The sequence below is a fragment of the Schistocerca nitens genome, chromosome 7 (assembly GCF_023898315.1).
Source record: "Schistocerca nitens isolate TAMUIC-IGC-003100 chromosome 7, iqSchNite1.1, whole genome shotgun sequence".
Lineage (NCBI taxonomy): Eukaryota > Metazoa > Arthropoda > Insecta > Orthoptera > Acrididae > Schistocerca > Schistocerca nitens.
The window spans coordinates 247,479,672-247,506,360 of record NC_064620.1 but is presented as its reverse complement, the minus strand read 5'-3'; the positions used below and the strand labels follow the sequence as shown (position 1 = coordinate 247,506,360).

The 26,689-nt window shown below is 43.9% G+C and overlaps 1 protein-coding gene across 1 annotated transcript in view; it reads left to right on the top strand.

The window, feature by feature from the left end:
- Positions 1 to 26,689, top strand: part of LOC126195557 (dipeptidyl aminopeptidase-like protein 6) — a gene marked incomplete at its 5' end in the record, with an annotated part of 453,479 nt that overhangs the window by 408,268 nt on the left and 18,522 nt on the right. The window contains 3 exons of the mRNA XM_049934181.1: positions 13,168 to 13,492; positions 17,854 to 18,048; positions 20,745 to 20,908. Coding sequence (XP_049790138.1) covers positions 13,168 to 13,492; positions 17,854 to 18,048; positions 20,745 to 20,908 — 684 coding nt within the window. The remainder of the gene's footprint in view (positions 1 to 13,167; positions 13,493 to 17,853; positions 18,049 to 20,744; positions 20,909 to 26,689) is intronic.

Sequence of the window (26,689 nt, the reverse complement as noted above, 5' to 3'; positions counted from 1 at the left end):
CTGATGGCCAAAACACTATGTCCACTGTCCCGACTAAATTAAATGCGGCCTCAGTTTCGTTGCGGGCACGTAATGCGGCAAGATAAGTATATAAACGAAGTAGAAAGGAATAAAGAAGTAATCTAGCGACGATATGCGTCGCAGCTGTCAAATGCACTGATATAAGCGACTTCATCAAAACAGGGGTTGTTATGGCCCTACGCCTGGGAACGAATATCTCGGTCGGCTGTGTGAGCATCTACGGAAAATGATTGAAGGACGGTGAAAACACAAGCAGGCGACAGAGTGTGTTGGACGTCCGCGCTTCAGCACCAGTACGTGGAGGTCGGAGGCCAGCTCTTGATTCAGGGTAGGCGGCGATCTGTGGCAGATCTGAAGACAGAGTACAACCCTGGTGCAGGTTCAACTGTTTTGGAGGACAACAATAAGAGCAGATTGTTGAATATGGGGCTCAAGAGCTGAAGACTGTTTCGAGTTCCCTTATTAACCTAGTGGCATCGTCAATCACAACATCAGTGAGCGCGGGATAGTGAAGATTGGGTTGTGGATCAATTGAAACGTGTTAGATGGATCACCAGGTCGGTGGTCGTGTGTGGTCGGTTACAGATACGTCATCATCCAGGCGAACGGCTGATCTACTCGAAACATGCACCGCGACACAAAGACGGAACGATGGGGCAATATTATGCAATGGGCGACATGCGCTTGGGTTGCCAAGGGACCTGTAGCAGTAATCGAAGGCACCATGCCAGCTGTAGACTAGGTGAACATTATTGCGGACTGTCGGCATCCCTTTATCTCGACGTCTTCCCCGACTGCAGTGGCATCTTTCAGTAACATGATTACTCGTGTCTCAAGGACAGAATTATGTTACAGTGGTTTCAGGAGCATCCTAGCGAAATAGCATTGATTTACCGGTATAAGTCACCAAATTCACCAGATCTGAACCCGATGGAACACATCTGAGACTCCGTCGGGCTCCAGTTACGTGCTTGCAAACCACCTGCTCTTTTCGGTAATTGTGTGGCCTGTGCGTAGACGTCTGCTAATGCATACCTCTGGAAACCTAGCATGCACTTGTAGATTCCATGGCACGCAGAATCGCTGCTGTAGTGCGTTTCAAAGGTTGGGAAACACTCTGTTACTTGGGTGGTATTCATGTTTTAGCTCGCCAATGTGTCTACAAATGTATATGTAATTTGGACTTCTTGCGGATTTCTCTAAATTATCTGTAGTTACTGATTGCTTGAAACTAGCATTAGACGTCCAAATCAACTAACTGTGTGAAATGTAGGAGATTTTCTTTAGCAATCACAGCCAGATTAAGGTAGAGGTTAATAGTTACGTAAAGGACTTGCACTTCGAAGGAATTTGTAAGTTACATTACCTAAAATAGTATTATGAAGCTTATGCTTTGTTCACCACAAAACATCCACTACTTGATTTTGGCTTCTCTGAGATATGCACTAAGATGACGTCATGGGGTACCTCCTCACATCGTGTCGGATCTCTTTTTGCCCGGCGTAGTGTAGCAGCTCAACGAGGCATGGATTGAAGTGTTTGGAAGCCCCCTACTGAAATACTAAGCTGTGCTGCGTCTTTAGCCGTCCATAATTGCGAAAGTGTTGCCGGTGCAGGACCTATTGCACTAACTGACCTCTTGATAACGTCTCGTAAATGTTCGACGAAATTCATGTCGGGCGGTCTGGGTGGCCAAATCATTCGGTCGAATTGTCCAGTATATTCAACCAATAGCGATCAGTTGTGGCCAGGTGACATGGAGCATTGTCATGGGAACACGAAGTCCATGAACGGCTGCAAATGCTCTGCGCCAGCCGCTGTGGCCGAGCGGTTCTAGGAGCTTCAGTCCGGAACCGCGCTGCTGCTACAGTCGTACGTTCGAATCCTGCCTCGGGTATGGGTGTGTGTGATGTCCTTAGGTTAGTTAGGTTTAAGTAGTTCTAAGTCTAGGGGACTGATGACCTCAGATGTTAAGTCCCATAGTGCTTAAAGCCAGTTTAACCATTTGAAATGCTCTGCAAGTAGCCGAGCATAACAACCACTTCCAATCAATGATCGGTGCAGTTTTACCAGAGAATACAGTCCGTTCCATGTAGACACAGTGTAACCTCCCCCTCACTTATCGACCTTAATGACAGTGAAAAATTAAACCGCGTGTACCTAATGGAAATTTGGGAAAAGCAATCGTCACCGAAGTTAATCTGTCGGTAAAGAGGGAGGAAAGGGTTACATCTAAATGAAAGGAAAAATGCAAATGAAACAGGTGGAAATTAATTTTGAAAAGGGGTAAAGTTAATAAAGAAAGTAAATGTGCGGCCGTTACGTTAACAATTAACTAGCGGTAACTAGATATTTGAGATTTGGGGGAAATTACGGTCGCCAGTCCTAAGGACAATTACTATAGTAACTGAAAAAGAAAGGTTATTACACATATAATTAGCACTAGAAGCGTGGCAACTGGAGGTTGACACGTGTAGTGTGAAAACTGAAAGTTTGTCAGAAGTAATAAATTTCGCTGCACTCTGACTTAATTTAGCAAAAGAATTAATAAAACCGGAAAATTGAAAGTTAATTTAGTGACTGAAATTAATAGTGAGCTTTCTTTCTGAAGCACATCGAAATTCAGTAAAATACGGTTAGTCTTGGACTACCTCAACAATCATTTCAAAAGCCACTTGAATCTACGTAATTTAGAAATAAGAGATTTAACTTTGAACTTGAATTAAATGATTCTGAACAATTAACAATAGTAAAATTTAGTACGTACCAAGCTGGGCTGTAGTCACAGGTAAGCTAAAATAAAGTAACAAAACTCGCACTCATAATTTGTGCTTGTGTAATCTAAATATTGTAGCCAGCTATGAATACCTTAACTGAAATTTCAAATTAAAGCAGTGAAATCGAATGATGCTGGCGTTTGAATTTCAACGACACTCGGGTTCATTTCGGAAAAGGAAGGGACCCTGCTTGGCAATGCAGTTGGGACAATGAGCAACAAAGGTTCATGCTACGTTGCTGTAATTTTGTGATTTGAACAGTTTGAAAAGCTGAGGTCTGCCATACAGTTCTAAAACTTTACGTGCTTCCAGTCTTCCTTGTTGGTTGAATGAAGGTTTGAAGCCGTCGATCGAGGAAGTGGCGACAGTCACTCATTGTCGGCCGTCGCTGCTGCAGAAGCTGGATGTTGGCGCACCTTCTTCTCGACACGGTCACCAGACGAAACGGGCTCTTGATGTGCGCCAGGTAATGCTTCCCGTCCGCGGCACCATGTCAGAAACTATCATCGCAAGTCGAGCGCAATTACATGCTGCCAAACCCCGAAAGCGCGGCAACTCGCGGGAGCTTCACACAACACACCTGCTCCACTCGCTACTCCCGCCAGACTCTCTCTGCCCGCGCTCCACGCGGCAGAGTTAACACTACCAAAGATCCTACACACTTTGATTCTTCACACGACCTATCGATGTAATCGTTCGATAGCAGTTTTCCCTAGGCAAGACCCAGCGTAAAAATACAAATAATATTTACGAAACAAACCAATTATACATCGATATATATAGTAAAACAATTACAATATGTAAAGACACAGAAATGTCATATATTCAGGTAACAAAAATAAGGAAAAAAATTATAGTACAATAGATGGAAATAGGAGGATATGCATTTCCGGCGTTAAAACAGCCCACAAGGTCTTGGAACTACCACCAGCTTGCACAGTGCCTTGCGACGACTGGGGTGCATGGCTTCGTCTCGTCTGCGCCACACTCGAACGCTACTGTCATCTCTTACCAACTGAAATTGGGGATCATCTGACCAGACCTCGGTTTTCCAGTCGTCTGAGGTTCAGCCGATATTGCCACGAACCCAGGAGAGGCGCTGCAAGCGATGTTCTGTTAGCGAAGGCACTCGCGTCGGTGGCCTGCTGTCAGAGCCCCTTAACGCCACATTTAGCCGCACTGTTCCAGCAGATACGTTCATTCTACGTTCCACATTGATTTCTGCGGTTGTTTCAAGCAGTGTTGCTCGTCAGCGTTGACAACTCTATGCAAACGCAGCTGCACTCGGTAACTGCGTTGTCTGTGATGAGAGGTAATCCCTGAAATTTTGTATTCTCGGCACTTGCTTGACACTGTGGATCTCGGAAAATTGAATTCCATAACGATTTCCTAAATAGAATGTCCCCTGAGTCTTACTCCAACCACCATTCCGCGTTCAAAGTCTATTAAGTCCCGTCATGTATTCGGAAACCTTTTCACATGAATCGTCTGAGTAGAAATGACAGCTCCGCCACTGCATTGCTCTTTCACACTTAGTGTATGCGATACTAGCGCCATGTATGCATGTGCTTACCGCTACCCCATGACACTTGTCACCTCCGTGTAGATTCCATGAGACTTTTTTTTAAGTGATTGCATGGGAAGGTAAGGCTAATATTTCAAAGTTTGGCATTCTGTGTGTTACTTGAGTTGCCATGGAAAAAGATGCGACTTGATGCATCTCTGCAGACGGTGGAAACAGAAAATCTCGTTAATTGTCTTTTATGGTTCAGACAGAACCAAAAGATCTCAGGCACGAGGTATGCGACATTTATAGGGAAAATGGCACTTGTAATGGTCTCTGATATGGTAATTAAAGCGCAGCTTGTGGGCGTCAGTCATTTATGTAACTGTTCGGAGTTGTAATCCCAGGGTTAATGGTCCACAAAACAGCAAATCTCTGAGTAGAATTTATACATCTGTGAAATGAATTGAACAGTACGATAGTTTATATTTTCTGTACACAATTTAATCTCATCTGAAGCACTCTTCCCAGACAAGAACTTTCAGCATTGCAGCACGTCAGCAATCATAAGTATCGAAATAATTATGAAATATCCGCCTCGAATGCACAAATTACCTGGTGTTTACCTAGGTTTCAGCATGGGTAACCACGTCTTCTTCAGAACAAATATAAAACAGCTTGCCTATATAGGCATAGTCAAAGGCTAAAACCAACACCTACAGTGGCCAGGCCCCATAACATTTTTTTACAAATACACGGTACATATGTACCTAGTCAATAATATTACTTATCTCGACCCTGTGTGTGTGCTGCCTCGCCCCAGCCAACGTACGATGGTCACAGGCTCTCCACCGAACAGAGGCACCGCGGGCTGCTCACATGTACGGCTATCGAAATCACTGCGCATGCGCGCGGCCAGGAAACGCTCTTCTTATGCATGGGAGCGGGATTACAAAGTTAACACGGATCGGGACCTAACTGATTGCCAAAAGTTGTCGCACAAATAGTAAATTGAGCGTCGCTGTAATCATTTGCTCAATTTACTATTTGTGCGACAACTTTTGGCAATCAGTTAGGTCCCGATCCGTGTTAACTTTGTAATCCCGCTCCCATGCATAAGAAGAGCGTTTCCTGGCCGCGCGCATGCGCAGTGATTTCGATAGCCGTGCATGTGAGCAGCCCGCGGTGCCTCTGTTCGGTGGAGAGCCTGTGACCATCGTACGTTGGCTGGGGCGAGGCAGCACACACACAGGGTTGAGATAAGTAATATTATTGACTAGGTACATATGTACCGTGTATTTGTAAAAAAAAACGTTATGGGGCCTTGCCACTGTAGCTGTTGGTTTTAGCCTTTGACTATGCCTATATAGGCAAACTGTTTTATATTTGTTCTGAAGAACGCGTGGTTACCCACGCTGAAACCTAGGTAAACACCAGGTAATTTGTGTAATCGAGGAGGATTTTTCATAATTACTTCTTCTCAGATAGTTGAGTCTTGCTTTTAACTGCACATCTAACAAACACAGCCAGGCTGTTCGTAGACTCCTAATCACGCACTGCCCTTCCCGTAGCTCTGCTCCTTTGAGCTCAGGCTAAAAGTCGTTAACAAGTAAAAAAATTACTATCAGAGAATTTTCAGGAGAAAGAGAGGACTTCTTCATGCTGTTTACCGTAGGCAAAATTTCGAGAGCAACTAAAGGATCTCCAGATTAAATCCTTTAGCGTTAACTGATAACCTCTCCCAGTTCTCGATTTATCAAGGCAACGTGATCAGCGTCGTTAAGTGGTTAGAGTCAAGTAAAATACAGGGTTATACAAAGAGATTCACTACGGTTATTTCATTTTTGCTCCAGGGAATATAAATCGTATTGTCAATGACATACATGCAGAAGGAAACATAAAGTTTTAATGTTTACCAACATAGATATAAATGTTCAGTAAGCTCCCTTCTTGCAGTATGACAAACATCTGAGCGGTAGGTGAATTCATCCGACATGCAAAGAATCATCTCTTGTGTTATTAAGTTCACTGCAGCTGTTGTAACGTTCCGCAGATCAGACAAGGTTTCTACTTATCTACTGGCTCTCTTCCGTAGACTACGCACTAAACTTTCTTCAGTTCATCTCACATCTCGTTTGACACACGTTCTCTGCCCAGCCTTCCTTCCCTTATTGAAACACCTAGCCGCTATTTGCGTGGACTAATATAAATGCTGGCCTAGTGACTTGAAGGGTCATACAGACAACAAAACTAAACTGTAGTACAAAGTGAGGGCATTTTCGTGTCTCTGCTCCCACTGAATAATCTAGTCTGTCTTACGTTTACTCTTAAATGAGTATAGTTTCCCAGGATTTTGTTACAGGTATAAGTAAAAAGGTAGAAACTTATAGATGTCTGTTCAAAGAGTGAAGGTTTCTTTTCTGAAAAGCTGGAGCGAAAGTGTGGCAAGTTAGATACAAGACAGTGGCATGAAATTTACGAATTAGTGTAGGGAGAGATTATTTCATCATTCACCAAGTTTTTCGCTTTCAATTCCAGTCTAATAGTTTCTGACACACCCTTTGCGTCTGTATCGTGCACTTATCTTTCATAATCTTAAGCTTCTTCTTGTACTCGTATAACACACATTTGTCTACCTTCCTTTCGACAGTTTTAACGTTCTCTTTCTTCAACTTGGTTGGAGTGGATGGAAGCGGATAATTGCGATCCCTAATACAACTTGAACCAGGCATTACATTCTCACACGGATTCTCAACAGCCTCAACTTCATTTCTGGGCTTCCGTGATTTCCTTTCCTTAGTAGGATGGAATACATATAAAAATGCCATTATACGCACTAGTGGGATTATTTCCACATACACTACGTGATTCCCACAATATTGCACCATGTTCATATGAGGTGATAGTTCAGTTATTTTCAGTATAGTACTGTCTTTTGATTGAGGTCTATTCGCAACTCTTCAGAATGAGCATTGCAAAGAAAATAATTTGCTCTAGTTCGAAAATTGTCTGTGCGAATCGCAGCCATCCAGGTAACTTAAAAGAACACAAACATTCTTATCATATCGCCTTACTCAGAATCCCTAATACTGAGTAAACACAATACAAGAGTAATATTACATAGTAAGAAATAAGGCAGAAGGGATAGATAACATTCCATCAGAATTTCCAAAACCATTATCGGAAGTAGCAAGAAAAAGACTATTCACGATGGTGTGTAGAATGTATTAGTCTACGAAGTATCATCTGACTTCCATGATGATATCGACCACACAATTCCCAAGATTGCAAGAACCAAGTGCGAGAATTATCGCGCAGTCAGCCTAACAGCTCGTGCATCCAAGTTGCTGACAAAAATAATGCACAGAAGAATAGAAAAGAAAATTGAGAGTCTGTTAAAGGACGATAGGTTTCGCTTTAGAAAAGATAAAGGTACCACAGATGTTCGAAATTCTGAGGGAAACATGGGTAAGCGATAGGGAGAGACGGATAATATTCAACATGTACAAGAACAAAGGGGGAATTGGAAGAGTCCCCCTAGAACGAAGTGCTCGGGTTAAAATGGGTATAATAAATGGCTGTAATATTTCGCCTCTACTATTCAATCTCTACATCGAAAAAGCAATAAAAGGGAGGTTCAAAAGCGGAATATAAATTCTAGGAGAAAGGATATCAATGATAAGATTCGCTGATGACATTGCTATCCTCAGTGAAAGTGAAGAACAGTTACAGGATCTGTTGAATGGAATGAAGGAGTAGAGAATATAGACTGAGAGTACACTTAAATCGAACAAAGATGAAAGTAATGACAATAACAGTGAGAAACTTAACATCAGGACTGTTGATCAGGAAGTAGGTGAAGTTACGGAATTCTGCTACCTAGGCAGCGGAATAACACATGATGGACGGAGTAAGGGGGACATAAAAAGCAGACCAACACTGGCAAAAATGGCATTCTTGGCCAAGAAAAGTCTACTAGCATCAAACATAGGTATTAATTTGAGGAATGAATTTCTGAGAATGTACGTTTGGAGCACGGCATTTTTCGGTAGGGAGACATGAAGTGGGGGAAAACTGGAACAGAAGAGAATCGAAGCTTTTGAGATGTGGCGCTACAGACGACTGTTGAAAATTAGGTGGACTGATAAGGTGAGGAATAAGGAAGAATGTATGGAAAACATTGACAAGAAGAAGGGTAGGATGGTAGGACATATGTTAAGACGTCACGGAATAACTTCCGTGGTACTAGAGGGAGCTGGTGAAGGCAAAAATTGCAGAGGAGGGCAGAGATAGGAATACTTACACCAAATAACTGAGAACGTAGGTTGAGAGTGCTGTTTCTGAGATGAAGATGTTGGCACAGCTGAGGAGTTCCTCGCGGACCGCACTAAATAAGTCAAAAGACTGTTGAATCAAAAGAAAAAATCTAGGAATAACTAATCTGTGAAATGTAGTATTGTTTCTGTCTCTTGCTTCCATTCCTCCTGTTGCAGTTGTAAGCAGCTCACGAACGAACAATGTTTGCACAGTGTTGCTATACAATTGGTGACTCAGAAGACAATGCTGCTCTAGCGCCAGTGAATAGTCAAGTTATCATTATTTTTTATTAGGTTTATGGAAAAGGTTGTCTGTTAGCGTGAGTACGCTAGTGGTTGTTCATGCAAACATCAGTACTCTAGCAGTCATAATGAATACTTGAAATTCTATTCTTTCGAACAATGTATAGATTGTTCATATTGTTCATATCTACACCGGTTTCCAAAATTAAAGCAACAAACGGAAATTGTGCAGGGTTGCGTTTATTTTGCCACAAAACATTACAAACAGGTGGTAGTGAAGTAGAAACAACGTAAAGAATACGGAACGTAAACAACTGCGACAGACATAATGGTAGACAAAAATGTTCTTCGTTTTTTCAACTTCACAGATTTGCACACGCATTCCGACAATGGGTTAATGTGCTCAGTATGGAGTTTTATCACCTCTGGCAGCATTATACGCCCGAAAACGACGGGGCACGCTGTGAATGATACCATCAGTCTCATGTTAAGGCAATAACGCCCATTTTCCCTGCAGAGCTGCTTGCAGTCTTGGAGAGCCGTTGGCGGACGCTGACGTGATGCAAGCCATCTCCGTCGTGCACCCCAGACTTGCTCAATGTGACTCAAATCGAGCAGATCACGCCATGCATGCAGTATCTTACGTTTCCAAGAAAACATCAACCACCCGTGCTCTGTTAGGTCGAGCATTATCGGCCATAAAGTCTGGACCAAAAGCACCTCGTAACAACCGCAAATAAGGTCCCAAGATCTCGTCACAATACTTGACATCACTTAAGTCTCGCCGATTCACCCGCACAATTTCATAAGGAGATGTTGCAGTGGTAAACATAATCCCTGCCCACACGACTACGGATCCTTCTAGATATCGGCCTCTTTCCATAATATTTGGTTCCCGAAATCTTTTACCACGTTCCCTCAACATGCGAATCCATGAATAATCGCTCTCCACGCTAAATCGGGACTCATCTGTGAAAACAACACTGGCCCACTGTTCGACCACCCAAGTGGCATGTTAATGAGTCCACTCTAGACGTTCCCTTCTATGAAGACGCGTCAGAGGTAGATATACAGAAGGCCTCCGACAACAAAGGCCACTCTGCCGAGGCCTTCTGCACTCCATTTGCCTCGATACAACACGCCAAGTGGATGCTGAAAGTGCATACACCGGTTGCCGTGTATTACTGAGGTAGCACCGTCGTGCACTTACAGCCAGATAACGGTCCTCTCTTCTGAAGTCATACATGGTCGGCCCTGCCATAATCTTCGGAATACAGTTCGGTTTCTATAGCCGACCACTGTGGCCGATCGTTTCTAGGCGCTTCAGTCCGGAATCGCGCTACTGCTACGATCGCAGGTTCGAATCCTGCCTCGGGCATGGATGTGTATGATATCGTTAGGTTAGTCAGGTTTAAGTAGTCCTATGTCTAGGGGACTGATGACCTCAGATGTTAAGTCCCATTGGGCTTAGAGCCATTTGAACCATTTTTTCGGTCTCTATAAGCTTTCACCACATCCGAGAAGCAACAGAACGATTCACTTTAAACCATAGGGCTACATCAGTTTTTGACTGTCCTGCTTCTAGTCTTCCTATGGCACTCCACTGAAGAGAGTCTGTGCCATACTGCAACGTCTGTGACTGTGTACACAGCGATTGTGGATGTGGGAATACCCGGCAAACACTGCCTCATTTCATAGGAGCCCTGACGTTATCGTTGGCATGGTTGTCCGTTGACCGCAATGCCATCTTCCGTAGAGAACACGATGGTACGAACAGTCGATTAACAGTTTGTATGATTATATCATGAATTAGGCACAGGACGGGAAAACAGTGGTTTATTGTTTTGATTTTGGACAGCAGTGTAATTAATATTTCGTGAAATAGAAATCAACTCTCGGTAAGGGTAGAAGCTGAAGCAATGAATTTAAATTTTTGCCACAGCCGGGTCTTGTATCCAGGTCGTCTACTTACTATGCAGACGTGCTGACTACTGCGCCGCAGTAGCATTGTATGTACGACAGTTGCATGGACTACCCTAGTCCAATGTCCCAAGACTGGCTGAGTTTCAGGAAAGCTCGGAAGTTAGTGCGGACGTCACTGCTTTTAATAGTTTTCACAGTGAAACACTGCCTCAAAATATGGTAGAAAACCCAAAGAAATTCTGGTCGTATGCAAAGTACACCAGCGGCAAAAAACAGTCAATAACGTCACTGCGGATTAGTGACGTAAATGTTACCGATGATGATGCCACTAAAGCGGAGTTGCTAAATACAGTTTTCCGTAATTCCTTCACGAAAGAAGACGAAGTAAATATTCTAGAATTCGAAACCAGAACAGCTGTCAGCATGAGTGACATAAAATTAGATATCTTAGGTGTTTCGAAGCAACTCAAATCACTTAAGGATGGCAAGTCTTCTGGTCCAGATGGTATACCAATCAGGTTCCTCTCAGAGTACGCAGACACAATAGCGCCTTTCTTAGCAATCATATACAACCACTCACTTGCCGAAAGATCTGTTCATAAAGACTGGAAGGTAGCGCAGTTCACACCACTATTTAAGAAAGGAAATAGGAGTAACCCATTGAACTGCAGACCCATATCACTGACCTCAATTTGCAGTAGAATTTTGGACCATATACTGTACTCGAACATTATGAATCACCTTGAAGAAAATGACTTATTGATACATAACCAACTCGGATTCAGAAAATTTCGCTCTTGTGCAACGCAGCTACCCATTTATCCCATGAAGTAATGAGTGCTGTCGACAAGGGATCTCAGATCGATTCCATATTCCTAGATTTCCAGAAGGCTTTTGATACCGTTCCACACAAGCGACTATCAATCAAATTGCTTGCATATGGAGTTTCGTCTCAGTTGTGTGACTGGATTCGTGATAACCTCTCAGACAGGTCACAGTTCGTAGTGATAGACGGTAAATCATGGAGTAGAACAGAAGTGATATTTGGCGTTCCGCAAGGTAGTGTCATAGGCCCTCTGCTGCTCCTGAATTACATAAATGATCTAGGTGATAATCTGAGCAGCCCCCTTAGATTGTTTGCAGATGACGCTGTAATTTACCGTCTAGTAAAACCATCAGACAATCAATTCCTGTTACAAAATGATCTAGAGAGAATTTCTGAATTGTGCGAAAAGTCGCAATTTGCACTAAACAAAGAAAATGCGAGGTTATTCACATGGCTACTACAAGAAATCCGATACATTTTGGGTATACGATAAAACGCACAAATCTAAAGGCTGTCAATTCGACTAAGTACCTAGGAATTACAATTACGAGCAAATTAAATTGGAAAGACCACATAGATAATATTGTGGGGAAGGCGAAACAAACACTGCGCTTTGTTGGCAGGACAAACCCACTAAAGAGACAGCATACATTACACTTGTCCGTCCTCTGCTGGAATATTGCTGCGCGGTGTGCGATCCTTACTAGGTAGGATTGACGGAGGACATCGAAAAAGTGCAAAGAAGAGCAGCTCGTTTCGTGTTATCGCGCAATAGCGGTGAGGGTGTCCCTGATATGATACGCGAGTTGGGGTGGCAGTCACTGAAGCAAAGGTAGTTTTCTTTGCGGCGAGATCTATTTACGAAATTCCAATCACCATCTTTCTCTTCCGAATGCGCAAATATTTTGTTGACACCTACCTACGTAGGGAGAAATGATCATCATAATAAAATAAGAGAAATCAGAGCTCGAACGGAAAGCTTTAGGTGTTCCTTTCTCCCACGCGTCATTCGAAAGTGGAATGGTAGAGAAGTAGTATTAAAATGGTTCGATAAACCTTCTGCCAGGCAATTAAGTGTGAATTGCAGAGTAAGATTGTAGATGTAGATGCAGAAGCAATAACAAATTCCATTTCACACCTTCAGCCCATTTTCCCCTTCTTAAATCTTTAGTATTTTCGAGGAATGAGAACATGACGTTTTAAGAAGAGAAAATGGTTTGAAGATGTGAACTGAAGGCGTTGGAGTAGGGTAGTCCATGCAGTTGGGGCAGCCACAGTACCACGGTGGTGTAGTGGTTAGCACATCAGCTGAGTAAGCAGAAGACCCGGGTTGAAGTCCTGGCTGTGGCACAAATTTTAATTCATTGTTTCAGTTTCTGGCTTTATCAGAGGTAAAGTTGAAACTCATACGTCTCCAGAAAACTGTAATTTCCTCAGAAATTAATGTGATTGGGTCCATCTTTTTGAAAACTCTGTGCATGTTGGCTGTAGCTGGGTGCGTTTATAAAGCGCGCAACAGCGGGCGGGAGCGCTAAGACAGCGGCGTGCGCAGGACAGCCGGGCGGCCGGACGTGATGGAGCTGCTGTCGCGGCCGTGCCTGTTCCACAACGCCGTCTTCAGCCCGAGCGTGGCCTTCTTCGCGCTCGAATGCCTGGGCCCCGGCGTGCCCACGGTGCGGCTGTACGCCACCCGCGGGCCGCGCCTGCTGCTGCACATGCAGAACAACACGCGGCTGCTCGAGCGCGCCGCCAAGATGGCGCTGCCGCAGGTCAAGACCTTCGCCGTGCAGATCTCGGGCGGCTACTTCGCCCAGGTGCGCCTCCACCTGCCGCCCGGCCTGCGCGAGGAGGAGATCACCAGCTACCCGCTCGTCGTTCAAGTGTGAGTATCCCAGACACTTCATTTTCACTCGCCACTTACCGGAAATAGTTCTCGCGCGTGTGGTCAGTTCCTTATGTACAACACGTCAGACTGAGAGATATGTATTATGCCGGAGCCAAGGTAGCGCCTGAGGGCCGGCAACCCATATTACACCACAGGAGCGGGGTTGTCTATATCCAAGGCGTGCCAAAACCACCATGGTAAACACCGGCTATTTGCATACGAGATAATGGAAACAGACATTCCGAGCACTACTTCCTGCAGGGGGAGCTCGAGCCACGGCCTGCAGGAAGTATCACTACGCCAAAACCTGACTGGCTGGATACAGCTATTTAGGGGCTACAACTAGCCCTGAAGTTCCGTTCACTTCTGATGGCGACCTCGTGGACTTCGACTGCTGAAGATTACGTCTTCGTCTCTGAATTTGACCTTTAGTAGTGTTTGTGTGTGTGTGTGTGTGAATATGGAGTACGCCCTTGAATTATTCTTTCCGTAAGAATCCATAGCTGGTCTACTACACACAATCTGCAAGTGAAGCTCATGCGGATTATCCACTTGAGCAAGAAGGAGATCGTAAGCTGCTGTTAGTTCTGCCTTCTTGTTAACAAACATTTCATTGAGTTTGATAGAAATAGTCTTCCTGTGCTCTTGGTTGCCATGTTTCCCTTTTCACAATATTCCAAATTTTTTAAATTTTCTTATCAGATGTGCTAATCTCAGACATAATGCACATACTTCTGGGATTTTTAATAACTCTTCTTAATACAGTGATGTAGTTTTTATGATGTTTCGCTGTTTCTGGATCATTACTCCTCCTAGCTATAAGATACAGTTCCCTTTTCTGTTTACAACATATTTTTACCCCTTTAGTAAGCCATGGCTTTTTACATGGTTTCTTACAATTATATTTCACTGTTTTCTTAGGCAAACTGTTTTCAAATATACTCACAAAGGTATCACGAAATAGGTTAAAATTTAAAATAGCATTATGTTCCCTGTACACCTCATCCCATTCTAACTGTTCCAAGCTTTCCTTAAAATTTAGAATTGTTACATCGTTAATGGAAAACACTATTTTAGAGGACTGTTTTGCTTTACTGTAAGGAGCTATATCATATATTGTATCTAGCTCTGCATCATGATCAGACAGACCATACTTAACACGAAACGTTTTTATTTGATTAAATTTATCTTGGTCTATGGAAACGTAATCTATCAGTATTCTGCTTTCCTCTACCACCTGAGTAGGAAAATCAATAACTGATGTCAAATTGAAGAACCATGTAATACTTCGAGGTCAAGCTTTCTATTGGACTCTTTCACAAAATATACGTTGAAATCCCCACAAACAATAATTTGCTTCCCTTTGTCTGACAGGAAGCAAAACAAATCATCCTTATTTTTCGAAAATAGTTGAAAACAAGCTTTTGACAATGTTGGCTGGAATACTCTCTTTCAAATTCTAAAGGTGGCAGGGGTAAAATACAATTTGTACAGAAACCAGATGGCAGTTATAAGAGTCGAGGGGCATGAAAGGGAAGCAGTGGTTGGGAAGGGAGTGAGTCAGGGTTGTAGCCTCTCCCCGATGTTATTTAATCTGTATATTGAGCAAGCAGTAAAGGAAACAAAAGAAAAATTCGGAGTAGGTATTAAAATCCATGGAGCAGAAATAAAAACTTTGAGGTTCGCCGATGACATTGTAATTCTATCAGTGACAGCAAAGGACTTGGAAGAGCAGTTGAACTGAATGGACGGTGTCTTAACAGGAGAATATAAGATGAACATCAACAAAAGCAAAACGAGGATAATGGAATGTAGTCGAATAAAGTCGGGTGATGCTGAGGGAATTAGATTAGGAAATGAGACACTTAAAGTAGTAAAGTAGTTTTGCTATTTGGGGAGCAAAATAACTGATGATGGTCGAAGTAGAGAGGATATAAGATGTAGCCTGGCAATGGCAAGGAAAGCGTTTCTGAAGAAGAGAAATTTGTTAACATCGAATACAGATTTACGTGTCAGGAAGTCGTTTCTGAAAGTATTTGTACGGAGTGTAGCCATGTATGGAAGTGAAACATAGACGATAAATAGTTTGGATCAGAAGAGAAGCTTTCGAAATGTGGTGCTACAGGAGAGTGCTGAAGATTAGATGGGTAGATCACATAACTAATGAGGGGGTATTGAATAGAATTGGGGAGGAGTTTGTGGCACGACTTGACAAGAAGAAGGGACCGGTTAGTAGGACATGTTCTAAGGCATCAAGGGATCACAAATTTAGAATTTGGAGGGCAGCGTGGAGGGTAAAAATCGTATAGGGAGACCAAGAGATGAATACACTAAGCAGATTCAGAAGGATGTAGGTTGCAGTAAATACTGGGAGATGAAGAAGCTTGCACAAGATAGAGTAGCACGGAGAGCTGCATCAAACCAGTCTCAGGACTGAAGACCACAACAACAACAGTACCTGCCTGTCTGAACTTCTCATTAAGCTTAATTTCAATGTATGTAGGATGATTGGACACTGATCTTAGCCTAAAAAAGTACTCCCATGAGTTCCAGCGTCCTCCCCTTAAAGATTTTGCTATCATCCCAGACAGTTTACCCTTCCCTTTCCTGTTGAGATGCAGGCCATGTCTTGTGAAGTCCCACCTACCAATACCATCAACAGGAACCAAATCTATGCCTGACAAAGTAGCTGCCTGAAGCGGCTTATCTAGCTCCATGTTGACCCTCCAGACAGAGTTGTTCAATTGTGGCCAGTCATACCGTATGAAAGCAGGAACCAAGCCAATATTTATACGGTTCGTTGCAGATGCTATTTTTACCAGATCACACTCAATATTGTAGCGCTGATCCCTATCAGTACTGTTTCCCGCTCCAACCACTACCACAACATGCTCCTGCTTTGTAAAACCCTTGCACAATGATCCTGCGTCCTCTATCACTTGGCTAAGACATGCAATGGGCTTGAAAATACTTGTGACCTGGTACACATCACCTAATTTTTCCTCCAAGACCTGGCCCACACATCTTCCATGATTACTAGCTAACAACAGAACTTTCCTACTTCCTACTTTTTTTGCAACAATTGGTTTCCTAGTGAAAGTCTGTTGTATGCTGACTACACATACATCTACTTGAGCCTCTTCCATAGCTGACTGAGGTAGCAAGGCAATGTATTGTTTGTGCCAATGATGAAACAGTTTGATATTGATCTCTTTCTGTGGCCCCTGATCCTTGCTACCACTACCCACCTGTCTTCCCCCTCCTCCCCCCTTAACCTCATCAGTTCGTCCCTAGCACTATCTACTTCAGCCTGAAGGGCACTAATCTTCCCTTCCTGTTCTACTATTTTCCTATCCCCAATGTTATTACATCTGTACATTGAACAAGCAGTAAGGGAAACCAAAGAAAAATTTGGAGTAGTAATTAAAGTTCAGGGAGAAGGAGTAAAAACCTTGAGTTTTAAATGGCATTGTAATTCTGTCAGGACTTGGAAGAGCAGTTGAACAGAATGGACACGTCTTGAATAGGGGTATAAGACGAACATCAACAAAAGCAAAACAAGAATAATGGAAAGTACTCGAATTAAATCAAGTGGTGCTGAGGGAATTAGATTAGGAAACTAGAGACTTAAAGCAGTATATAATTTTTGCTATTTGGGCAGCAAAGTAAATGATGATGGGTTCTGGAGAAATGTAGGTACACGCGAGAAGATATAAAATGTAGCCTGGCAATGGTAAGAAAAGCCTTCTGAGGAAGAGGAATTTGTTAACATAGAATGTAAATTTAATGTTAGGAATTGTTTTCTGGAAGTATTTCTATGGAGTGTAGGCATGTATGGAAGTGAAATATGGACGATATAAACAGTTTAGAAAAGAAGAGAATAGAGGATTTAGGAAGTGATGCCAAGGAAGAATGCTGAAGATTAGATAGGTAGAGCATATAACTAAAGTACTGAATAGAATTGTTGCGAAAATCAATGTGTAGCACTACCTGACTAGAAGAAGGAATCTGTTGATAGGATACATTCTGAGACTTCATGGGCTCACCGATTCCGTTTTGGAGGGAATTTAGTTACAGTAGACATTCGGAAACGAATTGGTTTGTACGTGACAGAGTATCACGGAGGCTTCTGACTGAAGACGACAACAACAACAACAACAACATAGAGAACATGAACGGATCTGTCACACTTTCTAGTTGCAGTCCCTACGACGTCCTTGTACTGACTAACTTCTACACGTGTAGTATAGCGATCTTCAGTGAATTGTATTAATTACCTTACTCTTGAAAATATTCCTTCAAACAGGCTACTCTTGACTGAACATGTATAAACACAGAAACGGTGCGTCGCATTGCAGGTACGGCGGCCCGGGCACGCAGCTGGTGACGGAGCGCTGGAAGCTGGACTGGAGCACGTTCCTGGCCAGCAACCGCGACTTCATCGTGGCGCAGATCGACGGCCGCGGCTCAGGCGGGCAGGGCTACCAACTGCTGCACGAGGTCTACCTGAGGCTCGGTTCCGTCGAGGTCGACGACCAGATTGAAGTCACTGAGTGAGTCCGCATACCTTTACTGGTGACACACAAACTTAATAACTCCATTCCAGCACCAGTATCAATGATATCTAGGACCACATGCAACATTTGTGGGCCAGCTTGCCTCAGGATAGAATTCAGCAGCCTAATGCCACCTTACCCATCCAGATCAGTGCATGCAGCGAGGACAGAGGACCTGCAACGTCGTGCTGATAAGTGGGCTCACACTGCTACATTTTCGTGCAAATTTGATTTTCACATCACAGAAATAACATCAAAAACAGCGGTCCATAATTGAAGTCCCAGTTTCGAAACGCTGTAATAAGTGAACCATTGCTCAGAATCATGTCAAATTTCAACAAAGTATTATTGGTGCACGGGGAAGCGTCATGGAACAAAAAAACGTAACGAAAATTTAACAAATAGATGGCGCTGTAAGCGTCAGAATACGCACACCAATGGGTGCGTGGCACACGGTCGTTCAAAAGTTGTTCAAATGCCTCTGAGCACTATGGGACTTAACTGCTGAGGTCATCAGTCCCCTAGAACTTAGAACTACTTAAACCTAACTAACCTAAGGACATCACACACATCCATGCCCGAGGCAGGATTCGAACCTGCGACCGTAGCGATCGCGCGGTTCCAGACTGTAGGGCCTAGAATCGCTCGGCTACACTGGCCGGCCACACGGGCGTTCCTCACTTTGCGTCCAAGAAGCACAACGTTACTGTCCCCATGAAGGATCGCGCTATGCTGGTAAGGCTCTTTTACAAGAAGAGTTATTGCGCGCGAGTAGCCCTGCAGAAGTTCATACACTGAAGGTTAAGAAAAAAGTCATTAGTTCGATGTCTGCTCTTGGTCTGGAGAAAATAATTACAAAATCCTAAAGGACAGGTACTTTTGAAATGCAGTTTGGCAGATGTGGAACATGTGGCCACAGTGTTGCAGGATGGATCGAGCGGTGGTGTGCAGTATTCGGGGAATCGCCCGAACATTGGACATGCCTGCGAGGACAGTGCATGAAATCCTGTGAAACATCCTCCATTGCTACCCGTATAAAGTCACCCATATTACGGAGTTATTTACTACTGACCTGCCAGCGAGACTATCGTTCGCTCTGGAATTTCTTGCTCACATGGAAGTGGACAATGAACGGCCATGGAAGATTGTGTGGGCAGACCAAATACATTTTCATCTCCAAGAACATGTGAATATGCAGAATTGCAGAATATGGGCAATGGAAAATATGCCCGTACGTCAATCGTTACCACTAAATTCTGCAAAGGTGACTGTGTTGTGCGTGCTGACGGCATCGTTTATCGAAGGGACGTATTTTTTCGAGGAGACAAGCCCTACTGGTCCTGTTTACCTGTACTGTCACTAGTAAAGGCTATGAGAGTATTTTTCGCACCAACGGTATTCCAACCCGTTAATAGCGTGGATATGTGGATAAGATCATATTCATGCAAGATGACGCTCCTCCGCACAGACAATGAAGCGGCTGATGTCGAGGCGTTTCGTAAATGTTGAAATTATCAGCCGCTTTTTCCCTACAGCCTGGCCTTCCAGGTCACCTGATCCTAATCTGTGTGACTTCTAGCTGTGGAGTTATCTGAAAGTAGTTGTGTTCAGTGCTACAATTACGAACGTAGCTGAACTGGAGAATGCATTGCACAATACATTCTGAACGCGATCCATGAGACATTCCGATTCTTTGTGGAACTCGATTTCAACTTGTGGCCGAAAACGGTGGACAGCATATTGAACATATCTTGCGAAAGTCTTACAACTATTGAAAAGCGATGCCATTTTGTTTTTTATCCAGTTTTAGACCTTAAGAGAATTAAAAGCCAATATTTTGCTTTTTATGCGGTTTTTGGCGCCAGGACATTAAAAACCGATTTTTCGTATGCGATGTGGTACTGCCTTGCCGTGGTAGATGGTGTTGCCTAATAACATTACAACAACTGTTGACGGCCGAAGTTGTGCAGTCATGCTCACTGAACAGTACGGATGGTGTCATGTGCAAGGTATACCACAGCCGTCGAATTGCGATTCATCTGTCATTTGTAACCCACCCCATTTACTTTAAAACGCCTACAGCACTATCTGTTGGTTAATGTTCGTACTTTTTTTGTTCCATGACATTTGTACCTGCCTCAGTAATATACTGTTCAAGTTTGACGTCCATTCTGAGCTAAGGTCCTCTCTCTACAGCGTTTTGAAACTGGAACTAGAACAGTGGACACAATTTACACTCTCAACCAGTGAAGTTTCGTTTCGTTTCCTCCACCACTTGTGCGTGCTTCACTTATTTGTCCAGTGTATTAATACGTCTGAAATATTATGGCACCTTTCTCTGTTATATTCTGTTTAATCGTTTCAGACGAAAATCTCTAACGAGCGAGGTGGCACAGTGGATAAATGGATAGCATACTGGACTCGCATTCTGGAGGACGACGGTTCAAACTCGCATTAGTCCATCCTGATTTAGATTTTACGTGATTTTCCTAAATCGCTTCAGGCAAATGCCGGGATGGGTACTTTGAAAGGGCACAGCCGAGTTCTTTCCCCATCCTTCCTTCATCAGATGGGGCCGATGAGCTCGTTGTTTGGTCCCTTCCCCCAAATCAAACAACCAACCAAACGAAAATTTCTTCTAGCTGGAAAGCAGTTTTGAGCGTATCGACGTGATCGTCTGTGTGTGCCGGCAGGTACCTGCGCGACTCGCTGCACTTCGTGGACAAGCGGCGCGTGGCCGTGTGGGGCTGGAGCTACGGCGGCTTCGTGGCGGCCATGGCGCTCGCCAGGGACCGCGAGCGGGACGTCTTCCACTGCGGCATCTCCGTGGCGCCCGTCACCACGTGGAAGCTCTACGGTGAGTCTGCGCCTCGCACGCCACGTCTCGGCACCACTGCGTCTCTCTCTGCCTCGCTACCAAATGTGTTAATATGTTGTTGTTGTTGTTGTGGTGGTCTTCAGTCCTGAGACTGGTTTGAAGCAACTCTCAATGCTACTCTATCCTGTGCAAGCTTCTTCATCTCCCAGTACTTACTGCAACCTACATCCTTCTGAATCTGCTTAGTAAATTCATCTCTTGGTCTCCCTCTACGATTTTTACCCTCCTCCCTGCCTTCCAATGCTAAATTTGTGATCCCTTGATGCCTCAAAACATGTCCTACTAACCGCTCCCTTGTTCTTGTCAAGTGTGCCACAAACTCCTCTTCTCCCCAATTCTATTCAATACCTCCTCATTAGTTATGTGACCTACCCATCTAATCTTCAGCATTCTTCTGTAGCACCACATTTCGAATGCTTCTATTCTCTTCTTGTCCAAACTATTTATTGTCCATGTTTCACTTCCATACATGGCTACACTCCATACAAATACTTTCAGAAACGACTTCCTGACACTTAAATCTATACTCGATGCTAACAAATTTCTCTTCTTCAGAAACGCTTTCCTTGCCATTCCCAGTCTACATTTTATATCCTCTCTACTTCGACCATCATCAGTTATTTTGCTCCCCAAATAGCAAAACTCATTTACTACTTTAAATGTCTCATTTCCTAATCTAATTCCCTCAGCATCACCCGACTTAATTCGACTACATTCCATTATCCTCGTTTTGCTTTTGTTGATGTTCATCTTATATTCTCCTGTTAAGACACTGTCCACTCAGTTCAACTGCTCTTCCAAGTCCTTTGCTGTCACCGATAGAATTACAATGTCATCGGCGAACCTCAAAGTTTTTATTTCTTCTCCATGGATTTTAATTCCTACTCCGAATTTTTCTTTTGTTTCCTTTACTGCTTGCTCAGTATACAGATTGAATAACATCGGGGAGAGGCTACAACCCTGTCTCACTCCCTTTCCAACCACTGCTTCCCTTTCATGCCCCTCGACTCTCATAACTGCCATCTGGTTTCTGTACAAATTGTAAGTAGCCTTTCGTTCCCTGCATTTTACCCCTGCCACCTTCAGAATTTCAAAGAGAGTATTCCAATCAATATTGTCAAAAGCTTTCTCTAAGTCTACAAATGCTAGAAACCTAGGTTTGCCTTTCCTTAATCTTTCTTCTAAGATAAGTCGTAAAGTCAGTGTTGCTTCACGTGCTCCAATATTTCTACGGAATCCAAACTGATCGTCTCCGAGGTCGGCTTCTATCAGTTTTTCCATTCGTCTGTAAAGAATTCGCGTTAGTATTTTGCATCTGTGACTTATTAAACTGATAGTTCAGTAATTTTCACATCTGTCAACACCTGTTTTCTTTGGGATTGGAATTATATTCTTCTTGAAGTCTGAGAGTACTTCGCCTGTCTCATTCATCTTGCTCACCAGATGGTAGAGTTTTGTCAGGGCCGGCTGTTAATATACAATTTCTTTTTCTTCTTCTGTCTAGTAAGCTGAACGAAAAAAACGCTGTTCCAGTGGACCGTCCCAAAGAAGAAAAAGTCGTCATTTCGACTTAACAGTGCAGAGCCGCTTGTCGATTTCCAAACACATTTTGGGCCCAGGTCAATTAAAAACTGATTTTGCGGTTACGATGTGGTACGACCTTGCTGTAGTGGATGGGCTTACCTAACTAACATTGCCACAACTGTTGAACAGTACAGATGGTGTCATGTGAAAGGTAACAGGCAGAATCCATGTTTCTAGAGATTCGGAAAGCATTTGACGCGGTGCCCCATTGCAGGCTGTTAACGAAGGTACGAACATAGGGAATAGCTTCCCAGTTATGTGAGTGACTTTAAGACTTCGTTAGTAATAGAACCCAGTACAGCGAGTCTTCATCAGAGACAGGGGTATTGTCAGCACTGCTGCAGGGAAGTGTGATGGGACCGCTATTATTTTCTATACACATAAATGATCTGGTGGACAGGGTGAGAGCAATCTGCGGTTGTTTGCTGATGATGCAGTAGTGTACGGTAAGGTGTTGAAGCTGTGTGACTGTAGAAGGGTAAAAGATCACTTACACAAAATTTCTAGTTGGTGTTATCAATGGCAGCTAGTTCTAAAAGTAGAAAAAATGTAAGTTATTGCAGATGAGTAGGAAGAACAAATCTGTAATGTTGGGCTACGGCATTACTAGTGTCCTGCTTGACACAGTCAAGTCGTTGAAATACCTGGGGGTAACGTTGCAAAGCGATATGAGGCGGAACGAGCGTGTGGGAACTGTGGGAGGGAGGGCGAATGGTCGACTTCGGTTTATTGGGAGAATTTTAGGAAAGTGTAGTTCACCTGTAAAGGAGACCGCATATAGGATGCTGTTGCGACCTATTCATGAGCACTGCTAGTGTGTTTCGGATCCGTACCAGGCCGGATTGCAGGAAGACATCGAAGCAATTCAGAAGTGGGCTGCTAGATTCTTTACCGGTACGTTCGAACTACACGTAACTGTTACGGAGCTGCTTCGAGAACTCAAATGGGAGTCCTTGGAGGGAAGGCGACGTTCTTTTCGAGGAACACTATTGAGAAAGTTTAGAGAACCGGAATTTGAAGCTGTCAAACGATTCTATTGCCTCCAAGATACATTGCTCGTAAGGACCATGAAGTTAACATACAAGAAAAAATGGTTCAAATGGTTCTGAGCACTATGGGACTTAACATCTTAGGTCATCAGTCCCCTAGAACTTAGAACTAGTTAAACCTAACTAACCTAACGACATCACACACATCCATGCCCGAGGCAGGATTCGAACCTGCGACCGTAGCAGTCGCGCGGTTCCGGACTGCGCGCCTAGAACCGCGAGACTACCGCGGCCGGCTAACATACAAGAAGTTAGGGCTCATACGGAGGTATATAAACAGTAGTTTTTCCTTCGCTCTGTTTACGAGTAGAACAGGAAAGGAAATCACTACTACTCGTACAGGGTACCCTCCACCACGTACTGTACAGTGACGTGGGGAGTATTTATGTAGATGTAGATGTAAAAGGCTGTGACGTCTTTATGAAAGGAACTGGCAAGGGTTTCGTTGTGAGACTCTCGTTACTTGTCAGTAGTTCCACATCAACAGATCCACGTCGGACAGACTGTGTGGGCGGTGTGCTGTTTTAGATGGCCTCACATATTGTCAGTGAAACTCATAGTCTCGGACTTTGGGAGTCGTTTGAGATGTAACTGTTCCTGCAGCGAAGTCCCAATTTTCCCCAGTGTTTTAGAAGACAAAGCTCATAATATAATAGTCTTTGCTAGATAAACCATAAAACTCCGCTCTGTGGCACCAAGACGTAACAGTTTTCATGTAAGGAAAAAGCTAAGACGAGACTTCCCCCAGCTTCAACTTCCTCTTATGCGTAGTTTTCCTTAGATCTACGATAAACGCAACGTAGCGTGATATTCGCGTAAGTCGAATGTCAATCATCTGAACGTAAAAAACGTTTTTTGTCCTCCACAATCAACTGCGGGTATATCACCGCTCACTGTATTAGTTTAATCCTTTCGGCAGAAGTAAACACTAGTTTCATGCCTGCAGCTAAGCTTTCATGAGCTAATTAAGCAGTAGCAAAAATGAGATCAGTGATATATCCAACATTACAATTGACAACCGCGAAATAAAGAAATTCTGCTACCATAGGAACAAAATGATAAGTGGCAGATAGGCAAGTATGACATAAAAGGCAGGCAAAAACAAAGAAAAAGGACGTTCTTGGCCAGGAACATTTACTAGTGTCATTACTATTTCAAGGGAGGGATTTATGACAGTGTATGTTTAAAGCAAAGCATTGACAGCGTACGTTTAAAGCAAAGCACTGGCTCTCGGAAAGCCAGATAAGATTAGAATCTGGTCGATTTGGGACAGAGAGCAGCGGAAAGTATCTCGACTGCGGAATACAAATATCGGTATGTACATTTTCCATCTCACAGAGTTTATTATATGCGATTTGTACACTAAGGTGACAAAAGTCATGGGTTCGGACCTCCTTTTCGTAAGCGTAGTGCAGTATCTCTAAGTGCCATGGAGTCAACAAGTCGTTGGAAGTTCACTGCAGAAATACTGAATAATTCTGCCACTATAGCCTCCATAATTGCGAAAGTGTTGCGTGCAGGATTTTGTGCACGAACTGACCGCTCGATTATGTCCCATAAATGTTCGATGGGACTCTTGTCGGGACATCTGTGTACGCAAATCAATCGCTCGAACTGTCCAATATGTTCTTAAAACCAGTTGCGAACAAATGTGAGCCAGTGACATGGCACACTGTCATCCCTGCCACAGTTTTCCAGTCATCTAGGATCCAGCCGATGAGGTCGTGAGCCCAGGAGAGACGCTGCAGTTGATGTCGTGCTGTTAGCAAAGACGCTCGCGTCAGTCGTCTGCTGCCGTAACCAATTAACGCAAAATTTCGCCACCCAGTCCCAAAGGACAAGTTCCTCGTATGCTCCACATTGATAGAATATGGGATAACAACCACCGGACACCTGGCTGATAATGACTTACAGGTTTGTGGCGTCCTCCATCAGTAATGTTGGAATTAAATATTTTGTTGGCCCACCCCTAGCCTTGATGGCAGCTTCCACTTTGGTAGGCATACGTTCAATCAGATGCTGGAAGGTTTGTTGGGGAATGGCAGCCTATCCTTCACGGAGTGCTTCACTGAGGAGAAGTATCGATGTCGGTCGGTGAGGCCTGGCAGGTAGTCGGCTTTCCAAAACATCCCAAATGTGTTCTGTAGGATTCAGATCAGGACAAAATGTCTCTGAGCACTATGGGACATAACATCTGAGGTCATGAGTCCCCTAGAACTTAGAACTACTTAAACCTAACTAACCTAAGGACATCACACACATCCATGCCCGAGGCAGGATTCGAACCTGCGACCGTAGCGGTCGCGCGGTTCCAGACTGAAGCGCCTTTAACCGCGTGGCCACACTGGCCGGCTCAGATCAGGACACTGTGCAGGCCAGTCCATTACAGGGATGTTACTGTCGTGTAACCAAAGGCCGTGCATTATGAACAGGTGTTCGATCGTGTTGGAAAATACAAACGCCATCCCCGAATTGCTCTTCAACAGTGGCAAGCTAGAAAGTGCTTAAAACATCCGTGTAGGCCTGTGCTGTGATACTGCCACGCAAAGCAACAAGGGGGGTGCAAGACCTCTCCACGAAAAATACGACCACACCAAAACACCACTTCCTCCGAATTTTCCTGTTGGCGCTACACGCGCTGGCAGATGACGTTCACCGGGGGCATTCGCCATACCCACACCCTGCTATCGGATCGCCACATTGTGTACCGTGATTCGTCACTCCACACAACGTTTTTCCACTGTTCAATCGTTCAATGCTTACGCACCTTACACCAAGCGAGGCGTCGTTTGGCATTTACCGGCGTGATGTGTGGCTTATGAGCGGCCGCTTGACCATGAAATCCAAGTTTTCTTACTTCCCACCTAACTGTCATTGTAATTGCAGTGGATCCTGATGCAGTTTGCAATTCCTGTGTGATGGTCTGGGTAGATGTCTGCCTATTACACATTACGACCCTCTTCATCTGTCGGCGGTCTCTGTCAGTCAACAGACGAGGTCGGCCTGTACGCTTTTGTGCTGTAGGTGTCCTTTCAAGTTTCCACTTCACTATCACATCGGAAACAGTGGACCTAGGTATGTTTAGGCGTGTGGACATCTCGCGTACAGACATGACACAAGTGACACC